At 37.0% G+C, this 16,109-nt stretch overlaps 1 protein-coding gene across 2 annotated transcripts in view; it reads right to left on the reverse strand.

The window, feature by feature from the left end:
* Positions 1-7,007: 7,007 nt before the first annotated feature.
* Positions 7,008-16,109, reverse strand: part of LOC129777414 (uncharacterized) — a 116,065-nt gene continuing 106,963 nt past the window's right edge. For both annotated transcript variants that reach the window (XM_055783667.1, XM_055783668.1), the window contains exon 4: positions 7,008-15,256. In XM_055783667.1, coding sequence (XP_055639642.1) covers positions 14,675-15,256 — 582 coding nt within the window. In that variant the 3' untranslated portion in view covers positions 7,008-14,674. The remainder of the gene's footprint in view (positions 15,257-16,109) is intronic.

Genomic DNA, 16,109 nt, shown 5'->3' on the forward strand with positions numbered 1-16,109 from the left:
TGTATAAGTTGTCTTACGTGAATCTACTTGTTAATAAAATGATTAATATTTCTGTAGAAAGTATTATTTTTGTACTTTACAAAAACTCAGCAAGTCGCTGAACGTGCACAAGTTTTAAAATAAATTCAAGTTGATTATGTTATTCATTATCCCCTTTCACTATACTGGAAAATGAAGAAAGACGACCAAGCAATGCAACTGTTATCGAGATATGGCGTGGGATTCGTTCAGATTATGCGTCTCTCGTTTCTATCGTCTTCTACACTCCTTCTCTGGTCAAGGATCGATCTAAGTCTACCCCTGAGCCGATTTCATAATTTTGATTCAGGGTACAGAGAACAGTAGCAGCATTTCATTGAAATGTTGCTTAATGGTAACCTTTTTTCCAAATTTCTCAATTGTTACACCGACACTGCGAGACGATAATCATGTTATCGCGAAAATAATGAAAATTTGTTTGTTTCTATGAAGGTGAGAGAGGGAGTGAAAAAGAAGCACAAAAATATCACTTTTAATCACCTTCTCCGACATGATTCCACAAATATCCACTACACACTGCCACATTATACTCATATTCTGCGGGAACTCAAAAAAATATATCTGTTTTAATTGATAAAAAACTAACTGGAAATAGCTTAGATTGCTAATGAAAGTTTGTTTTTTTGCTAACCTTACTCGTTGCCCTGACATTTCTTATTTTCAATATTATCTTTACTTTTGTATCGAAGTATTTATCGCATCATTTCGCGCTCCGGCTTCTTTTCTGTGCCAGCAAACAATCTTCAGATCACATGAGAACATTTTATAACCCTGTTTGGAACCTCCAATGAAAAAATTGTAATGGGTTGTATCTAGGACACGACCGCAGTTTTCGACGTAGAACTGCGGAACTATATTATTCAATCCACTTGTTCATCACTTCGGATATTATTTAGAATGCTTCGAAGTTTTTGTAATATCTTTTTAGCTATTTATTTTTTTATTTCTTCAGTAGACTCGAAAAAGTCGAATAGAGTCGAATACTATCAGATCTTCTCGCATTAGACTTTTCCTTCCCAATCAGATATCAATCAAAAACTATGAACCGTTTTGCTCCTATATTCCGCTTGACATGTGATCGAACCCCACAACATGAAACAGTAAGGTTACTCTGCTGGAGTCTGGAAGCATACTTTCATGATATATACGTTTATCTAAATAAATGCAGTATATATCTATACTCCAAAATTCTGGACACTCTTTCATACCCGCACTAGCACAAAAAATTCTCGTATGCTGTTCTTCTTTGTCGTAACACACCTCGATACAAAGCGCTTCCTCTACTTGTATCGAGCTGCGAGCACACAGATAGCATTCAGCATTAGGCATGAATGATAACCGCTCGTTGTGTTATGCTAGCTCACTCGCATCTGTGTTTTCATTCTATTCTATTTTTGGTTTCCGCCTCTAGCCCTGAGAAGGGCCCTTGTGGAGAGAAACTCTATTCCATACTCCTCCTTCACCCGTTAAGAAAACAATCCAAGAATTTCCGCTTTTGTCCCATAGTCAGTTAGCGAAAAAGCTCATTTTGCCTCAAACGACGGTGTCTAAAGCGATAAGAGTGTTTGGGGAGAGGTTGACCTGAACTCGGAAGCCTGGAAGTGGAGGAAACTACATCCCGACGGTCGAATAGACAACCAAAGCAGTGAAGTACATAAACGAGGTAGCCACACTTATCGATCCGGGATGTGGCAGATAAAGTCGGAGTGTCCCACACCACAGTGCAACGCGCCAAGAAAAGAGCTGGGCTGTCAACCTAGGTAAACACCTCAAACCGCATCGAAAAGCAAAACAAATCGGCCAAAACGAGGACACGGAAGTTGTACACGACGATATTGACCAAATTCGAGAGTATCGTTATGAATGACGAGACATACGTCAAAACCGACTTTAACCAACTTCCGGGATTCTACACGGCGACGGAAAGGGGAATGATGACAGAGATATTTAAAAAAAAATTGAATTGTCGAAATTCGCAAAGAAATATCTGGTTTAGCAGGCGGTATGCTCGTGTGGAGAGAAGAGCAGCATTCCTGTAACAACCGGCACCATCAACCAGGAAGTTTACATCAAAGAGTGCTTTCAAAAATGACTCCTGCCGTTCCTGCACAAGGCACACGTGTTCCGGGCTGTTTTGACCGGATTTGGCCTCATGCCACTACAACAAAAAGGCCCTGGAGTGGTATGCGGCCGACAACCTCCAGGGCTTCGCCCGATCGAACAATACTAGGCCATCGTACTTACGGAAGACAAAAAAAGATGTCGAGAGCGAGCAGCAATTCAAGGCGAACTTGCCCTCATCAGCCTCGTGCTGGGACGGCTCACCGTAAAGGTGATATGCAGGCCAGTTATCAAGAATTCCGAGAATTCTACTCGTCAAACGTCAAGGGTGACACTAAGATTGGAACCGGGTGGAAATTGAAGCCAAGACCCAGAAAAATCACCACATCATACCAGTTGCCCAATCGATCCCCGTTAGCCCACACCACATCGGCTAGAAGGATTCGTAAGCCAAGAAAGACTCTCCAACCCGAAAATTATCTCATTTTCGCTAATCCCAATCCGAAATCTCTCCACACAACTCACACGACGACTCTGAGACTCGAGGACCCAAAAGAGGCTTTTCGCACCCACCCTGATCTCGGACTAGCAAACCGTTTCCTCGGTGACTGTGAGCAGCCGCACCAGAAAATAAATCGTAACAATTGAAACAGTGAGACTCCCTCGGCATTCTACGCGCATTGGACTGTGCGATCGTTCCAATGTAAGCTCCAAAATATCAACATAAAAATTCATAAGTTTCGAATTGTTTAATTGAATTTTGAAATGCTATAAGTTTCGATATGTTTGAGAGTGCAAGTACTTCTTGTATTTGACTCATATACGCGATTCAACGCGAAGGAAGTCATGATCAAATTCAAGTCCAAACCTGATATTTTACTGTATAACACTCATCTACTAATTTGATTCAAGAGTTTACATTATATTGGTAGATAGTCACTAGGTTCAATCATCGCACTGAATTCCTTCCATTTTGCGATTTGTTTTTTTTTAAGAACTAGTAGCCTTCCCAAGTATTTGTGAGTAAGTTTTATCAATCAATATGATTATTGATTAATACAACTTACTCACAAATACACTTGATATTTACTGAATTGTATTGTATATTTATTTGGTTGAATTCTGATGAGAAAATGGATTGTGTCATATTTACCCGCAAGACAGTTAAACGAACGACAGCTACCCGGAAGACATTCATCCGAATTCTAATCACCCGAATGTAAGAAATACCCGAATGCGACAGGGAACCCGAATAGAACATCTACCCGAATGAGCATTTACTCCAATGCAACATTGACCTGAATGCAGCATTTATTCGGATGCGACATTTACCCGAGTGCAATAAGGTATTTATATATTTAATCCTGGTAAGCGTTATTTGAATGATCACATTCTTACATCAACTGGTATCCAAAAACTCGTATATTGCGTGGGTAGAGCAAAAACGACAGAGAACAGAACAGTTCCGTACTTCATTTTCCAAAGTTATGAAAAAGATATATAGCTTCGCTTTTATTTTAATTAAATTATTAATTTTGTATGATTGATGGACTATCAAATTCGATTATAAACATTATCCAGTCATTTGGATCACGTAACACGTAGAAACAAATTGTCAATTTCAAGTAGTTGCCATAAAATTCATAGAATGATTCATAGAATGATATATCCGCTGGATGAAAATAAAAGAACAGAATTATAACACAACGAGTTGAATTAATATGTGTAGTGTAAGTTGTAATTTTTATGTCATTGGGGTAGTTATGTTATCTGTTGACAAATAAATTAAATTATATTAAATTTAATTAAATTAAACGAGGTTCTAGAGCATTAACGAGAAACAAGGTCACTCGAATACCATTTTTATGGATAGAACGTTTACCCAAATGGTAAACAATCCCGAACGAAAGAAATATTGAAAAAAAATGGTAGTAATCCCGATAAAAAATTAAAATCGGTTGAACAGAAAAGCTTATTTGTCAAAGAAGGAATAATTTTCTGTAATTATTGAATTAAGAAATTGACGTTTGTTAAATCCAATTCAAATATTTAGAATGAAAGAAATAAATGCGAAAGAACAGCTCAGGCTTAAGATGAAGAAATTGTATAAAATATTCATTTTTTGGTACTCACGTGTTAACGTCACAGCAGCACAATTTTTGATATAAGTTTATTTTTTCGTAATGAAATTTGAAATGAAAGCGACGCAATCCCGCCGTCGGACACGGTGGCCTTTCGCAAACAAACATGTGTTTCACCGATTGCCCGGCTAGTTTTAAACATAGGAGACGATCCTTTAGATAGGTCCGACCGAGCATTAGCGAGCGTCGGATGACATACATTTACCCGGTAATTTTTTGCATTGAAATATGAATATAAAATTTATAATAAATAATTTTTTTTTTAATTTTTTAAATAATTTTCGGATGTATTACAAAATGTGACTACTTTCTAGTCGTATTTATGATTATTTTCTATTTATGCAATAAGTATATTTGGGAGTTGGAACCGACACTGATATTGTACAAATGCTTATGATGCGGGCTGAAAGGAAAGTACAGCAAGAAATATTCGGGGCTCAATGTGTTAAAAATTTTTTTTCCATACATACATTTATTGAATCTTCCTGATGTGAAAATAACAATATTTGGTTATGCATTTAGTTCTAACGTTTGACCACGTTCGAATAAATAAGGTTTTTTTCTTCAGACGTGTTACCATAGATTGACCGAGTCGCCTTGCTAAAAAACTATGCACTCTTCATTTAATAAATTCCATTCTGCACGCATTTCGTTTTATAAATTCTCTGGTTCATGTTTCCCGAGGTTACGAAAGCGCCATTTTTGAAAAGGCTATAAAGACGCCGGCTACGTCCTCACTCGAACAAAGTATTAAATTCATGTTTAGAAATTCGTGCGGAAACGCCTTGCAGAACGTGAAAAGGAAGCAATCGTATTTAGTATGAAAATTTCCGTAAAGTTTCCTTGGGCTTTTCTTCGTTTCTAGATTCTGCTTTGTGTTACGGTCCGGTACAACTGGTGCCTTGAAACTTCCTCAACCAGCCCTCTCTTTACGTTCTGGACATATGACTACGAAACTCCTATTATTTCCGCCACGTATTTCAATGACAGGTTGCACTTGCCTTTGCTTATCAGCCACTTTTAGGTTTCCTGTCTATAGCTAGACGATCTCGAAGTCGTCTTTAGGCCGTCACAGGATTGATACTCGACGCGTTGGATACATTGATGCCATGCTGTTAACCAATGAACTTTCCGTCTTGTCTCAATCCCGAACACTTAAACTTTGCTGGCCATTAAACAGTGTCTTATAAGCTCAAAATAGTACTGTTTCGCGAAATAAGTTTGATTTTTTATTACTTGACTACAACAAATTGGTTTACAAACACATATTTATGGTAAAAACCTAAAAATATGTTCAATTACATTTGTCCCAAATCCCGAACACTATTCAAATATTAAATCATTTGTCAAATTAATATTTCATTAGTTTATAATTTTTTCATTAATTTATAATAGATTTTTACCTTTTCTTACCTGCACTCAACATGCAAAAAGCAAACAATATACACTCAGCTTTTTTTTACGCGAGGGATACGTACCTCGTAAAAAAACCGCGTAAAAAAACCGCGTTGATTGGAAAATCCGCGTTAATTCGAAAATCCGCGTAAAAAACCGCGTTAATTGGGAAATCCGCGTAAACAAAACCATGTCACCTAATGATATATATCAAATGGGACTATCTTTACGTAGAATGGAAGTAAAAAGTTGAGTGTTGCTCGCTTCCGAAAACACGTAGTTTTTTTCCTGCAATTCGTTGATTACTGGTAGCTATAGTTCGGTTTTCCTCACGAATGAGGTCATCTGCTCTTGCTAGAAGATTCCCTAGTAATTTGTACACTCTTCTGCTGATACTCGTGCAGTACCACTGTTGGACCGTCCAGAGCTAAGTAGCTACCGCGTAAAAAACCGCGTTAATTGGAAAATCCGCGTAAAAAAACCGCGTTGATTGGAAAATCCGCGTAAAAAAATCGCGTTAAATGGAAAATCCGCGTAAAAAATACGGGTTAATTGGAAAATCCGCGTAAAAAAAACCGCGCAAAAAAACCGCGTAAAAAAACCTGGGTGTAGTCAAAAGAACTACAAAAACTGAAAAATTAACGATGCTTATTTTTTACGGAATTTCCTAACGCAAACATTTTATCACTAGTTTTGACAGTCAACTTTTTTTGCAAATGCTTAGAGTTATAAAATATAGCCAGTATCGATACTTGTAAATGATGTTCAAATGAAGCCAAGGTATACCCTAAAGAATGTCAGGATTTCAATTATTCAATTATTAATAACATTAAAGTTCAGTAAATTGATATTTAAAAATGAACTTTGAAAACTCATTACTTAAGAATGAAAAAAATCACACCTCTGATTTTTGGACATATTGTACAAAAAAGACATTTTTGGGAAAAAGGCGAAAAAATTTATTTTTCGGACCACCCTAAAATGGAAATAGGCATCCTAATAAAAAAATTAAAAAATTCTGGTTTTATGTTTTGCGATAAAGAACAAAATTACCACTTTTGACAAAAATCTAAGAACCACTATATCGGCATGAAATGACTGAAAAATAATAAATATGATAGTTGTTGACGGCCTGTTCTACAAATTCTTGCAACCTGATCAAAGCACCACAGCAGAAATATATTGTGAGGAAAAAGAAGAAACTGATAAAAAAAAATTGTGGTTAAGTACAACAGAAAATTTTAAAGTAAGAAATACAGCTATTTGGAACAAACAAGGACGCTACTTTTCTTTGCAGCACGTTTTCTACTCGAATCGTTCTTATCTTGAAGGAGGGAGGTTCTTTGCGTTGAAATCAATAACATTTTGCTCTTAAAAATTAAATAGTTTATTATTCTTCAATACGTTTAATGTATATACAGTTCGGATTCTTCATCTCAATTCTGATTTTTGTAGTTTTGTTCATTAGTACGATTTAGTTAGCACATTGTAGCTGTCACAAGTTTCCAACAAGTATAATAAGGTATGATATATTTAGTAATTCACCATCGATTTATGCGATGTTCTGTTTGTTTTCTTTTATAGTTTTCAACTAATTTTCTCGCAAACATTGGGAATCATTTATACACGACAGAGGGCCACGCTGGTAATTGTTCAAGTCACATTGCATGATTACAAATATTCATTGTTTCTCGGAATACCAAACCATTCCAACCTTCATGTGTGTTAGATGTTTAGATGTATTTGTAGTGATTTATTTTTGTTGTTGTAATAATTTGAACGTTGTTTTAGTCTATATTGAATGGGCCAGCATTCACCAATCTCCTCCATTATACACTTTCAATCAATAAGGACATGAAGTTTAGGAAGCGTTGAGCAACAACAAACAGCTGTGTGGTTATTTGTCCCTGTCAATTTAACTTATCATTTCACTTACACTGTGTTCATTTCACTGAATTATTGGCATCATATACAGTTGCTTATGACTCAGAGCCGACAGAGGGCGCGCGTTTATCCACATATATATGAGTACATTTCATTCGCGGCTAGTAGACTGTATCTGTTTCTTATCATTTTATGTGTCTTTATTGTTCATCGTTTCCATAGTACTTATATTGATAAAATATACAGATGTTTTTCTTCTACCAATGATAAATGAGTTTTTAAATTTATAAGATTCATCTATCGACTGCGAATGAAGAAAGGAAAGACATCCATGGTTACAATGCTCGTATATATGAGTAAAGAATGAGGTATACCCTTTATCTGTAAGCAATCATAGAAATCAGCAGACCGATTGATAAGCAATGTTATATACATTTTGATCCGTTCTATCGTTGGATTTCGTAAAGTTATAATCCAGAATTATCTGGCTAACTTAAATACAAAGTGGAACTTTTCCAACATGTCGCAAGAGTATGTGCCATTAGAAACAATTTGCATATATCAAGCCGTTAGAAAGGAAACAACAATGGAGATTCCCTCGAAACGCCGAACCCTTTCTGAGGAATGACAAAGTTCGCGCCGTTTTACGACATCATTACCAGTACCTTCGTCTTCTGTTGTTTGCACGAGGGGCACTGATCTTTGTGCAGTGAATAGTCGGAACGAGCAAAAAGTTTGTTGTGAGCTTATTATTTGTACTGCAAATTGGTTGTTTCATTTCTGTGATAAGTTGGTGAATAGTACTTGGGAAGTGATAGAATACTGAGTAGCAACGGCCGTATTCTTATGTGATGATATCAACGTAAACATCAGAACACGACAACCGCATTACCGCTTTTTAACAAAAAAGTTATTCTCAATTTTCAAAACAAAAATTAAAATAGAACTTTGAAATCATCTGCATTATATCAGTCCATTATTATGGACCATAACTTATGGTACTTGTTGGACGGGAATAACATTTGTGATTCCAAAAACAAAGTGTTTCGATCTATTTGAGAATTACATAGGAGAATCTAACAAACGTGTTGATGGCATCTTTATAAACATTTTACCGACAGTACAATTGCACTGAAAAGGTTGAACATGAAAAAGTCCTTACACATGAAATACGCTGCCATGAGGACATTCACACTCATTCTAGAACCAGATCTAGCCAGAATTACCCGAATGGAAAGCACTTTTGCCTTCTGGAACCCGTTCGACCGGTAAATGTGGCAACTTTATGGCGCAATTCGACATTGGCGATATTGAGCGTCGTATCGTAAATTGTAATGAAACTTCCGGGTGGAATAAACACACTTTTGGGATAGAAATTATGAAAATAAACTTTTCAGTATCAAATATGTATTCTATGTAATAGAGTAGCACATTTCCTGCACGTGGTAGAGAAAAATTGGACTGAAATTGTGTCTGATAATGATTTTATATTATAATGATCAAATTTAGCGAAAATTTGAGAAATTCAATGAGAAATAGTTGGACAAAGGTTCAGGACGATGTAATGTTACCAGCAGCAGTTTCCGAATGTTTGAGTATTATTTTTGTTTTTGTCAATTTCGATCACAATTGTACGGTTTTGTTAAAATGTATATGTACCTTATTTATTGATTAACGTTTTGAATTGAAAAATACCAAAATATTGTTAGTTAAGCTAGCCAGTCTTTAAGAGCCGAAGGCTCATAGACAAGTATTGTTGAATAAATAAATAAATGAATAATGTTACCATTTGTAGAATGCAAAAGGCGATCTCGACCGAATTTCAAATCCGATCGATTGCCACAATATGGGTGAATATTTGAGTTTGTTTTTTTCAATTAACCTAATAGTGTAAAGAATTACAAGAGCTGCGAGCGTATAGTAGGCATTGGTTGTCAGGATAAGGCGTCGTGCATAAATTACGTAGCGCGAGTAGGGGAGGAGGGAGGTTGGTCGAGGTCGCGTTACTTACTGTCTGTGTGAGATAGGAATTGCGTTACGTAAGGGGGAGGAAGGGTCCAAAATCCGAATTTTTGGCGTTGCGTAATTTGTGTACAGTGCCGAAGTTCATTTTTTTACATCATGGTTCCATCGGAGCGGACCGGAATGCAAAGCAAAATTTGGAGGCAAAGAAGAACTTGAGAGAACCGTATAAAAATGTGTTAACAAAATATTATTGCGTGATTATGGACTACGAAACGTACTGCCTGGCGGTTTCCGATCATAATCCTAGACAAGATTATATTACTGGACCAGAAGAAGTCGAAAAACTCATAAAAGTTCCCTGTCTGGCAAGCAATCTGAAAATCCAATCTTCCATTACATCTGGAACCGTGAACCAGTAATTTTCCCAGGAGTACTGCCTACGGAAGAGACTACTAATTTTCTGGAGCAGCATGAGGTTGATTCCCAAGGACATGAATCCGGCCAATACTCTGGAACTAAGGAAAATTGAGGAAAACTGGTCAGTTGTGAAAAGAGGCCCCTCTTAAAGAACAATATTTGCAGGTTATTCAAGTGGTTACATGACATTTTTTGGAATATATCCAACCGATGAAAGAGTGCACATTATTGAAGGGTATTCTTCGCACACGAAGAATTTGATGTTTACCGAAAAGGCTCAGACAAACCATATGTGACTGTCGTTGAACTCCCTTCGCACTGTAGCAATAATCTACAGTGCCTAATTTGAGAGTTTGAGAGAAGTTTGAGCATACGCACTATGAGTACGTTATGCAGAAATGTATTTTCAAATATTATTGGCAACCCTTCAGAATTGACCAAACAGCAGCAGGTCCGAAAACTGGTCTGGAAGCGACCACTCTTTTGTCTAGTCTTGTCTCAGGTTTATTGCAATTCAGATAGTATTTAAAAGGGATTTCTGTTCTGATACAGTCATTTTACACGATAACTCTTTGAATCAGATTATATTCGTGCAAAAAATTAGCAATATCTTCAATGAGCAATTTCACGCGCTTTCTGACATATAACACGGTTATAGTTTTCATTTTTTAGTTCCTTTCTTCACCGAGCTCAAATTTGCGAGAAAATGCAGAAGGAAAAACGGAAAATCTTATTTATGTGAGTGGTTTTGTTTTTCTATTTTTTTTAAGTTAAATTTGATGCGTTTTGCGTATGGCTTGAAGTTTTATGACCATTTTTTTCGCGTTAAGTTGAGCTGTATCTTCGATAGTTGTGGTAATATGTTAACATAGTTCTGCTGAAGCTCCACCAAAGTGACTGCCGGTGACTATTATGGACTTTTGGAATATGTTTTTGTTGCCTACTTAGAGAGATCGGTTGTATTTCAGCAAGACAGCGCTTCTATTCAGGGCTTTCAGGGAACTTTGTAATCTATGGTGTATCAAATTATACAATGATACCGACGGAACAGTTGAACTATTAGGTGTGTATATTGATTCTACCCGTTTACCACTGTATGTCATAACTAGTAGCTATTTCATTGAAAATAATGACAAAAAAAAAAAAAAAAAAAATGAAAATATTTTTGTAGACTGTCAAACACAGTATTTGACATTGTTTTGATTTGTATATGAGTATATTTTTTGTATTTATTTTTCTTTTATCGGATTGAAAATGGATAATGCATTATTCATTTTCGGATTGATTATCGGATTGAAAATGGAAACAGCATTTGCCGGAAACAGTGCAACTAACAGTCATGTTTCACTTGATAAAGCGTAGAGCGAACATGCTCTACTTGATAGTATGATCGAGAAAAAATTTATCAGTGCATACCAAGTGTGCTACGTGCATTGGCTATAAAGACACAAATCTCGTGTATTGTTCTCGTGAGAACAAGAATGAATTGTGAATCACCCATCTTCAACTGTTTTAAATAAAACCACGCAAACCCATCGACCCTTTTCAGCGCTACAAAACTTTCGACTAAAGAGTTATTTAAAAGAAAGCGATGCATTCTAAAATAATATCCTAAGTAATCAAAAGCGAATCCATTTTTTTTGCTGAAACAGAGCTTTTGTGAGTTTTGGAGCGTGTTCGGATTTATTGGTGTAATGATGTAGGTGTTGAATTATCGAGAATTTTTCAAATTCTCAAACATTCTCAGTTCATTCGTTTTAGTCTTAAAAAAGGACAAAATTGGGAAACTAAACACTCGTCCTTGAGAAAGGCCATTTGGAAAGTCTCGCTGCCACTGCCATCTAGTCGCTAGTAGGATGACATATAAATCGTGAAAAACTTATTGGTGACTTCTTTCCGATCCGATCGATTGATTTTCGTGATTTCGAGCATTGTTTTCGGGTTAGAAGTAGCGTTCAAGTGTAGCGCATTTCAAGCCAGATATGAAGGAGGTATTTTTCAGTGGCGGGAGCTGCGTTCTTCGGTGAAAACTGAAGGTGAAAGTTTTTTTCGCAGAGGTTCAACTAACACCTGTTTGTGGCCCTTTTGAAAAAAGGTTGACTACCACTGGTTTAGACAATTCAAAAAAGTAGTTTATGATGTTGAAGACGCAGAACGTCCGGAAGCTCTAAAGAATGTAAAAGATGAAACATTGGAATCATGCCTAGATGAAGAACCATGTCAAACGCAATCAGAATTGGTTTCTGCATTGAATATGAATGGGTTAACTGTTGCTAAACTAGGATTGGGTGATCTTGGATTGATACTTAGAAGATCGATCCTTTCCATTCCGATTTCCGGTTTTTTTAATCGATTCTTTGTACTCTAAAAAATCGCGAAAATCGATCTTTTTGACCGAGAAAAATCGTTAATTTGTTTTTCAGTGAACATTGGTTTTAATTTCACAAAAACCACATGACAAATGTCATAAACATTGGATCCCATCCAAGATTGTCAAATTAATGATCGTAAACTTAGGAGAAGTAGTTTTGTAAGTTTGGTCATTACAAAACAAGTTATTTATTCACCATCATATCCACCAGACTCACAGTGGAAATTGAGACGAAATTGGATGGTGAAATCAAGTGATAATTTTCATTCAATTCATTTAATTAATCCATGTCTAAAGAAAAGACATCACTTATATAGCAAAAGTAAATAAAATGGAAAAAAGACATTCGATCCAGCAAAGATCGATTCTTTAGTACCGATTTAATCAGTGAATCGATTCCTACGCTGTTTAGAAAATCGATTCGTTAAGATCGATCTTTTTCCAAAGATCGCCCAATCGTATGCAAAACGATCAAAAGCATCGGAAATGATTCAAAACGGCAGATACTGGCTTACAGAATCCCAAACGCAATAAAGGATGGGTGAAGCAGAGGGAACCAAGTCCATCGTAGCCAAAGCGAGATATTCTTTTGGCAATATTAGGTTGTGTATCTAGTCGGATCAGAAGGGTGTGGTGTATTCCGAGATGCTGAAAACAGGTGAACGTATTGCTGGCGGAATCCGTAGACGACAACTAATGCCATTGAAACAAGCTATTGAAGAAAACCAGCCAGACCATTTTGGTGAACAGACACAATAAACTAATTTGTCAACATGACAACGCTAGACCTCATGTTGCTTCTGTTGTTTAATCCTACTTGGAAGGGCAGTTCCGGTCAATGCAGACCAGCGTTTCAGTCGAAAGAAGTAGACTTCTTCAGACAGGAAAATCACAAATTATTAGAAGAATGGGCGGAAGTAGTAGATAGAGCATTTTCTGCATGATACTCCTATGCAACATGTCTTTGAAAAAACCATATGATTTTGACAACAAAAACCGGTACAATTAATGTACACACCCAACACAAGCAACAGCGTGAGTAGAAGTGTGCATCCACAGTAATTTCGTTTCAGTCTCGCGCTCAATCCGCTCAATGAATGTTACCCTGGTCCATAGCATCGACAGATGGATCGACAGCCTGTGCTGCTCAATGAAAACTGAATGATACTGTATTGAAATGGGAAAATTCTGAGTCAAAGAGCTTGAACTAACGAAGTATAACTAACAAATGGCCTAAAGTGATTTTCCATTATCGTCGTAAGATTTAGTTTGTAACGAATTCTTCCAATTCACTGAAAGAAAGAATAGATTCTTAGAGTCCTAATTAGGTTGAATACATAGTAGATAAACTTCAACATAAAACATAATAAAGTCAAATGGTGAGGAAAATATAACATGATAGTTTTCGGCAACATTGTCAGTATTTCTGCTAATGTAAGTGCATACTGCCTTTGAACATCATATTCATCATATTTGGCTTACCAATATCATGATCGAAATGCCATAATTGATTCTGAATGACATTTTGTTGAAAGATTTCCCCTTTCAGATAACAAAATTGAAAATGCTTACGTGAAATTGAATTTGACAAATCTGCTTTTTGAAAGAGATATTCTTAGAATGCTGCGGTTGTCACTGAAGCAGATGAGCGGCTCATGTTTGGCTACAGCCATCAATGATAGAAAAAAAATCCCACGAATTGGAATAATCGTTCTGTGCGATGCAGAAGGATTCGGTCGGATAACATTCGAAACTCACCGGAATAAAAAAGGAGCAGTATAAACTGGAATATTCTATAAAGAGGTATGGGTGTCATCGTTGTTAATATAAACTGCTCGTCAAAGCAGTTTGATAGATATCACATCATGCATTAACAATGAAGCAACGGCTCCAATATTCTTAGTTCTATCTTCAGCCAACGTTGTGGCGCTTACCTTGAACTCTGTCGACCCCAAGCATTGCGACTGTACAGTGTACTGTACGTGTTACATTTGACACTCGCTTGTCAGAGGAGCACAAATGAACAAGCATACACGAATGGTCGAAACAAAAACATGTCCAACGGGGTAGAAAGCAATATAAAGGCGTAAAATTCAATGAATTACTATGTTATGTTGTATTACCTCTTTTAAAGCATACTTCATACAATACTTTAAAAAATCAACACTTCTATGGAGCAGTGCCATACTTCGTTTCTAAACATTAACAGTCAAGTGAATATTGTTTTTTTTTGTTTTTGAAAAAAGAGAATTCTCTCATCATTCTCCGTCTTAGTGGCATTCCGTAGAAATTTGGGCTTTACATTTGCTGTTACTATTGATTAGTTGATGTTGTTGTTTTTGGATTAAGGTCAGTAGTAGGATGATTGCGTTGTTCGTTCGACTTTTTGGGATCTCGGAATTTAGCCAAACAGCTTATCTTGAATGCCGTACAGGTATCTAAGTCGATAGTCATCACTTTTCAGCTTATCATCCTGTTGCTGCTGGTCATCATTCCTCAACAAGTTGTTCGCTTCAATGTACTCATCGTCAGTATGCTGTCCGTCGGAAACTCCACTGGGAAATATTTCCCGTTCGAACAAGTATCTTAAATTCTGGGGACCCGCGTTTGCGGTGGAGCGTGAAACAGTGCCACCCTCATGCTGCTTTTGCTGTTCCCTCTCAAGTTGACGTTGCTCCTGAGCTAGTGTAATGGCCCCGCTATCACCATTTGCATTACTGCTTATTTGCTCGCGTTGGTTAATCTGCTTTGGGCTGTCATTGCTTCTGCTGTTCTTCACGACAGTTGGTTTTCTATTTTCCTTTGGTTCCATTTCGTATTCCGCGATATCAAGTCGACTCACGGGTACGGTATCGTAGCGCTGCAGGAACGGCAACTGCTGGTAATAGAGCTGATCTCGGTCGAAACGAAGCTCGTATTCATCCCGGGCATCACCGTGGCTGCGCTTACCAATTTCGCGTAGAATAGCTTTGTTACGTTCAACCTGCGGAAGACAAGATAAACAATGTTAATTGTCAGTCCGCTTCTTTGGATGAGTGACGAATGTAACATGCAAATAATGGTATAATTTACGGGGCAGATGCATAGCGCGGTGGTGTTGCGAATCAGATTTACATGTCAAAACGATAAATACAAGAATTATTAGCATTTTTTAAATAAAATATTAGGCTCAACACAATAAAAACGAAACATACTGGAATGCAACTTAGTGCCATAGAATCTAGAAAACACACGGAAGTGCCCACCGGGCCGCATGTGATCCGGCGGACTCTTCCGGTTGGCCCATCTGGTACTATTTTTTTTAACTATTTTGTATGTTTAACAATAACGAAAATTTATGAAATCATCGACTAATTTTTTGACGTAGAGCAATATTAGGGTGCCAATGAATGTATGGGAAAAAATTGGCCCCTAAAATTTCAAAAAGTTACCCTATACAGAATGTTCACCACCTCGAAAAAACTCCCTGTACAAAATTTCAGCTCAATTGGACTAAAAGGAGAGTGGCGCGAAGCGGTCAAAGTTTGAGTTTTTTGACAATCGAAAATTCACCCAAGCAGGAAGTAAAGGGAGTCGGGGATTTCGAAAAAAAATTTGTGATACCAAATGTCTTCAAATTGCATGAAAAATTGCCGTGATCCACTCTCATCTCGAAATAATTTTTTTGTCAAGAATCGACACTCTGGGACTTAGTTTTTGTTCGGAATACGAGACGAAACGTATGGTTTCGGGTGCCGACAAAAATAGTCCCGATTTTTCTTTCGGAACTTGCTGCAGATGTTGATTTGCAGGATAATATACCCTATGGAAAATATTAGAAAATATTTTTTCGATGT

Source organism: Toxorhynchites rutilus, chromosome 3, assembly GCF_029784135.1.
Source record: "Toxorhynchites rutilus septentrionalis strain SRP chromosome 3, ASM2978413v1, whole genome shotgun sequence".
Taxonomy (NCBI): Eukaryota; Metazoa; Arthropoda; class Insecta; order Diptera; family Culicidae; genus Toxorhynchites; species Toxorhynchites rutilus.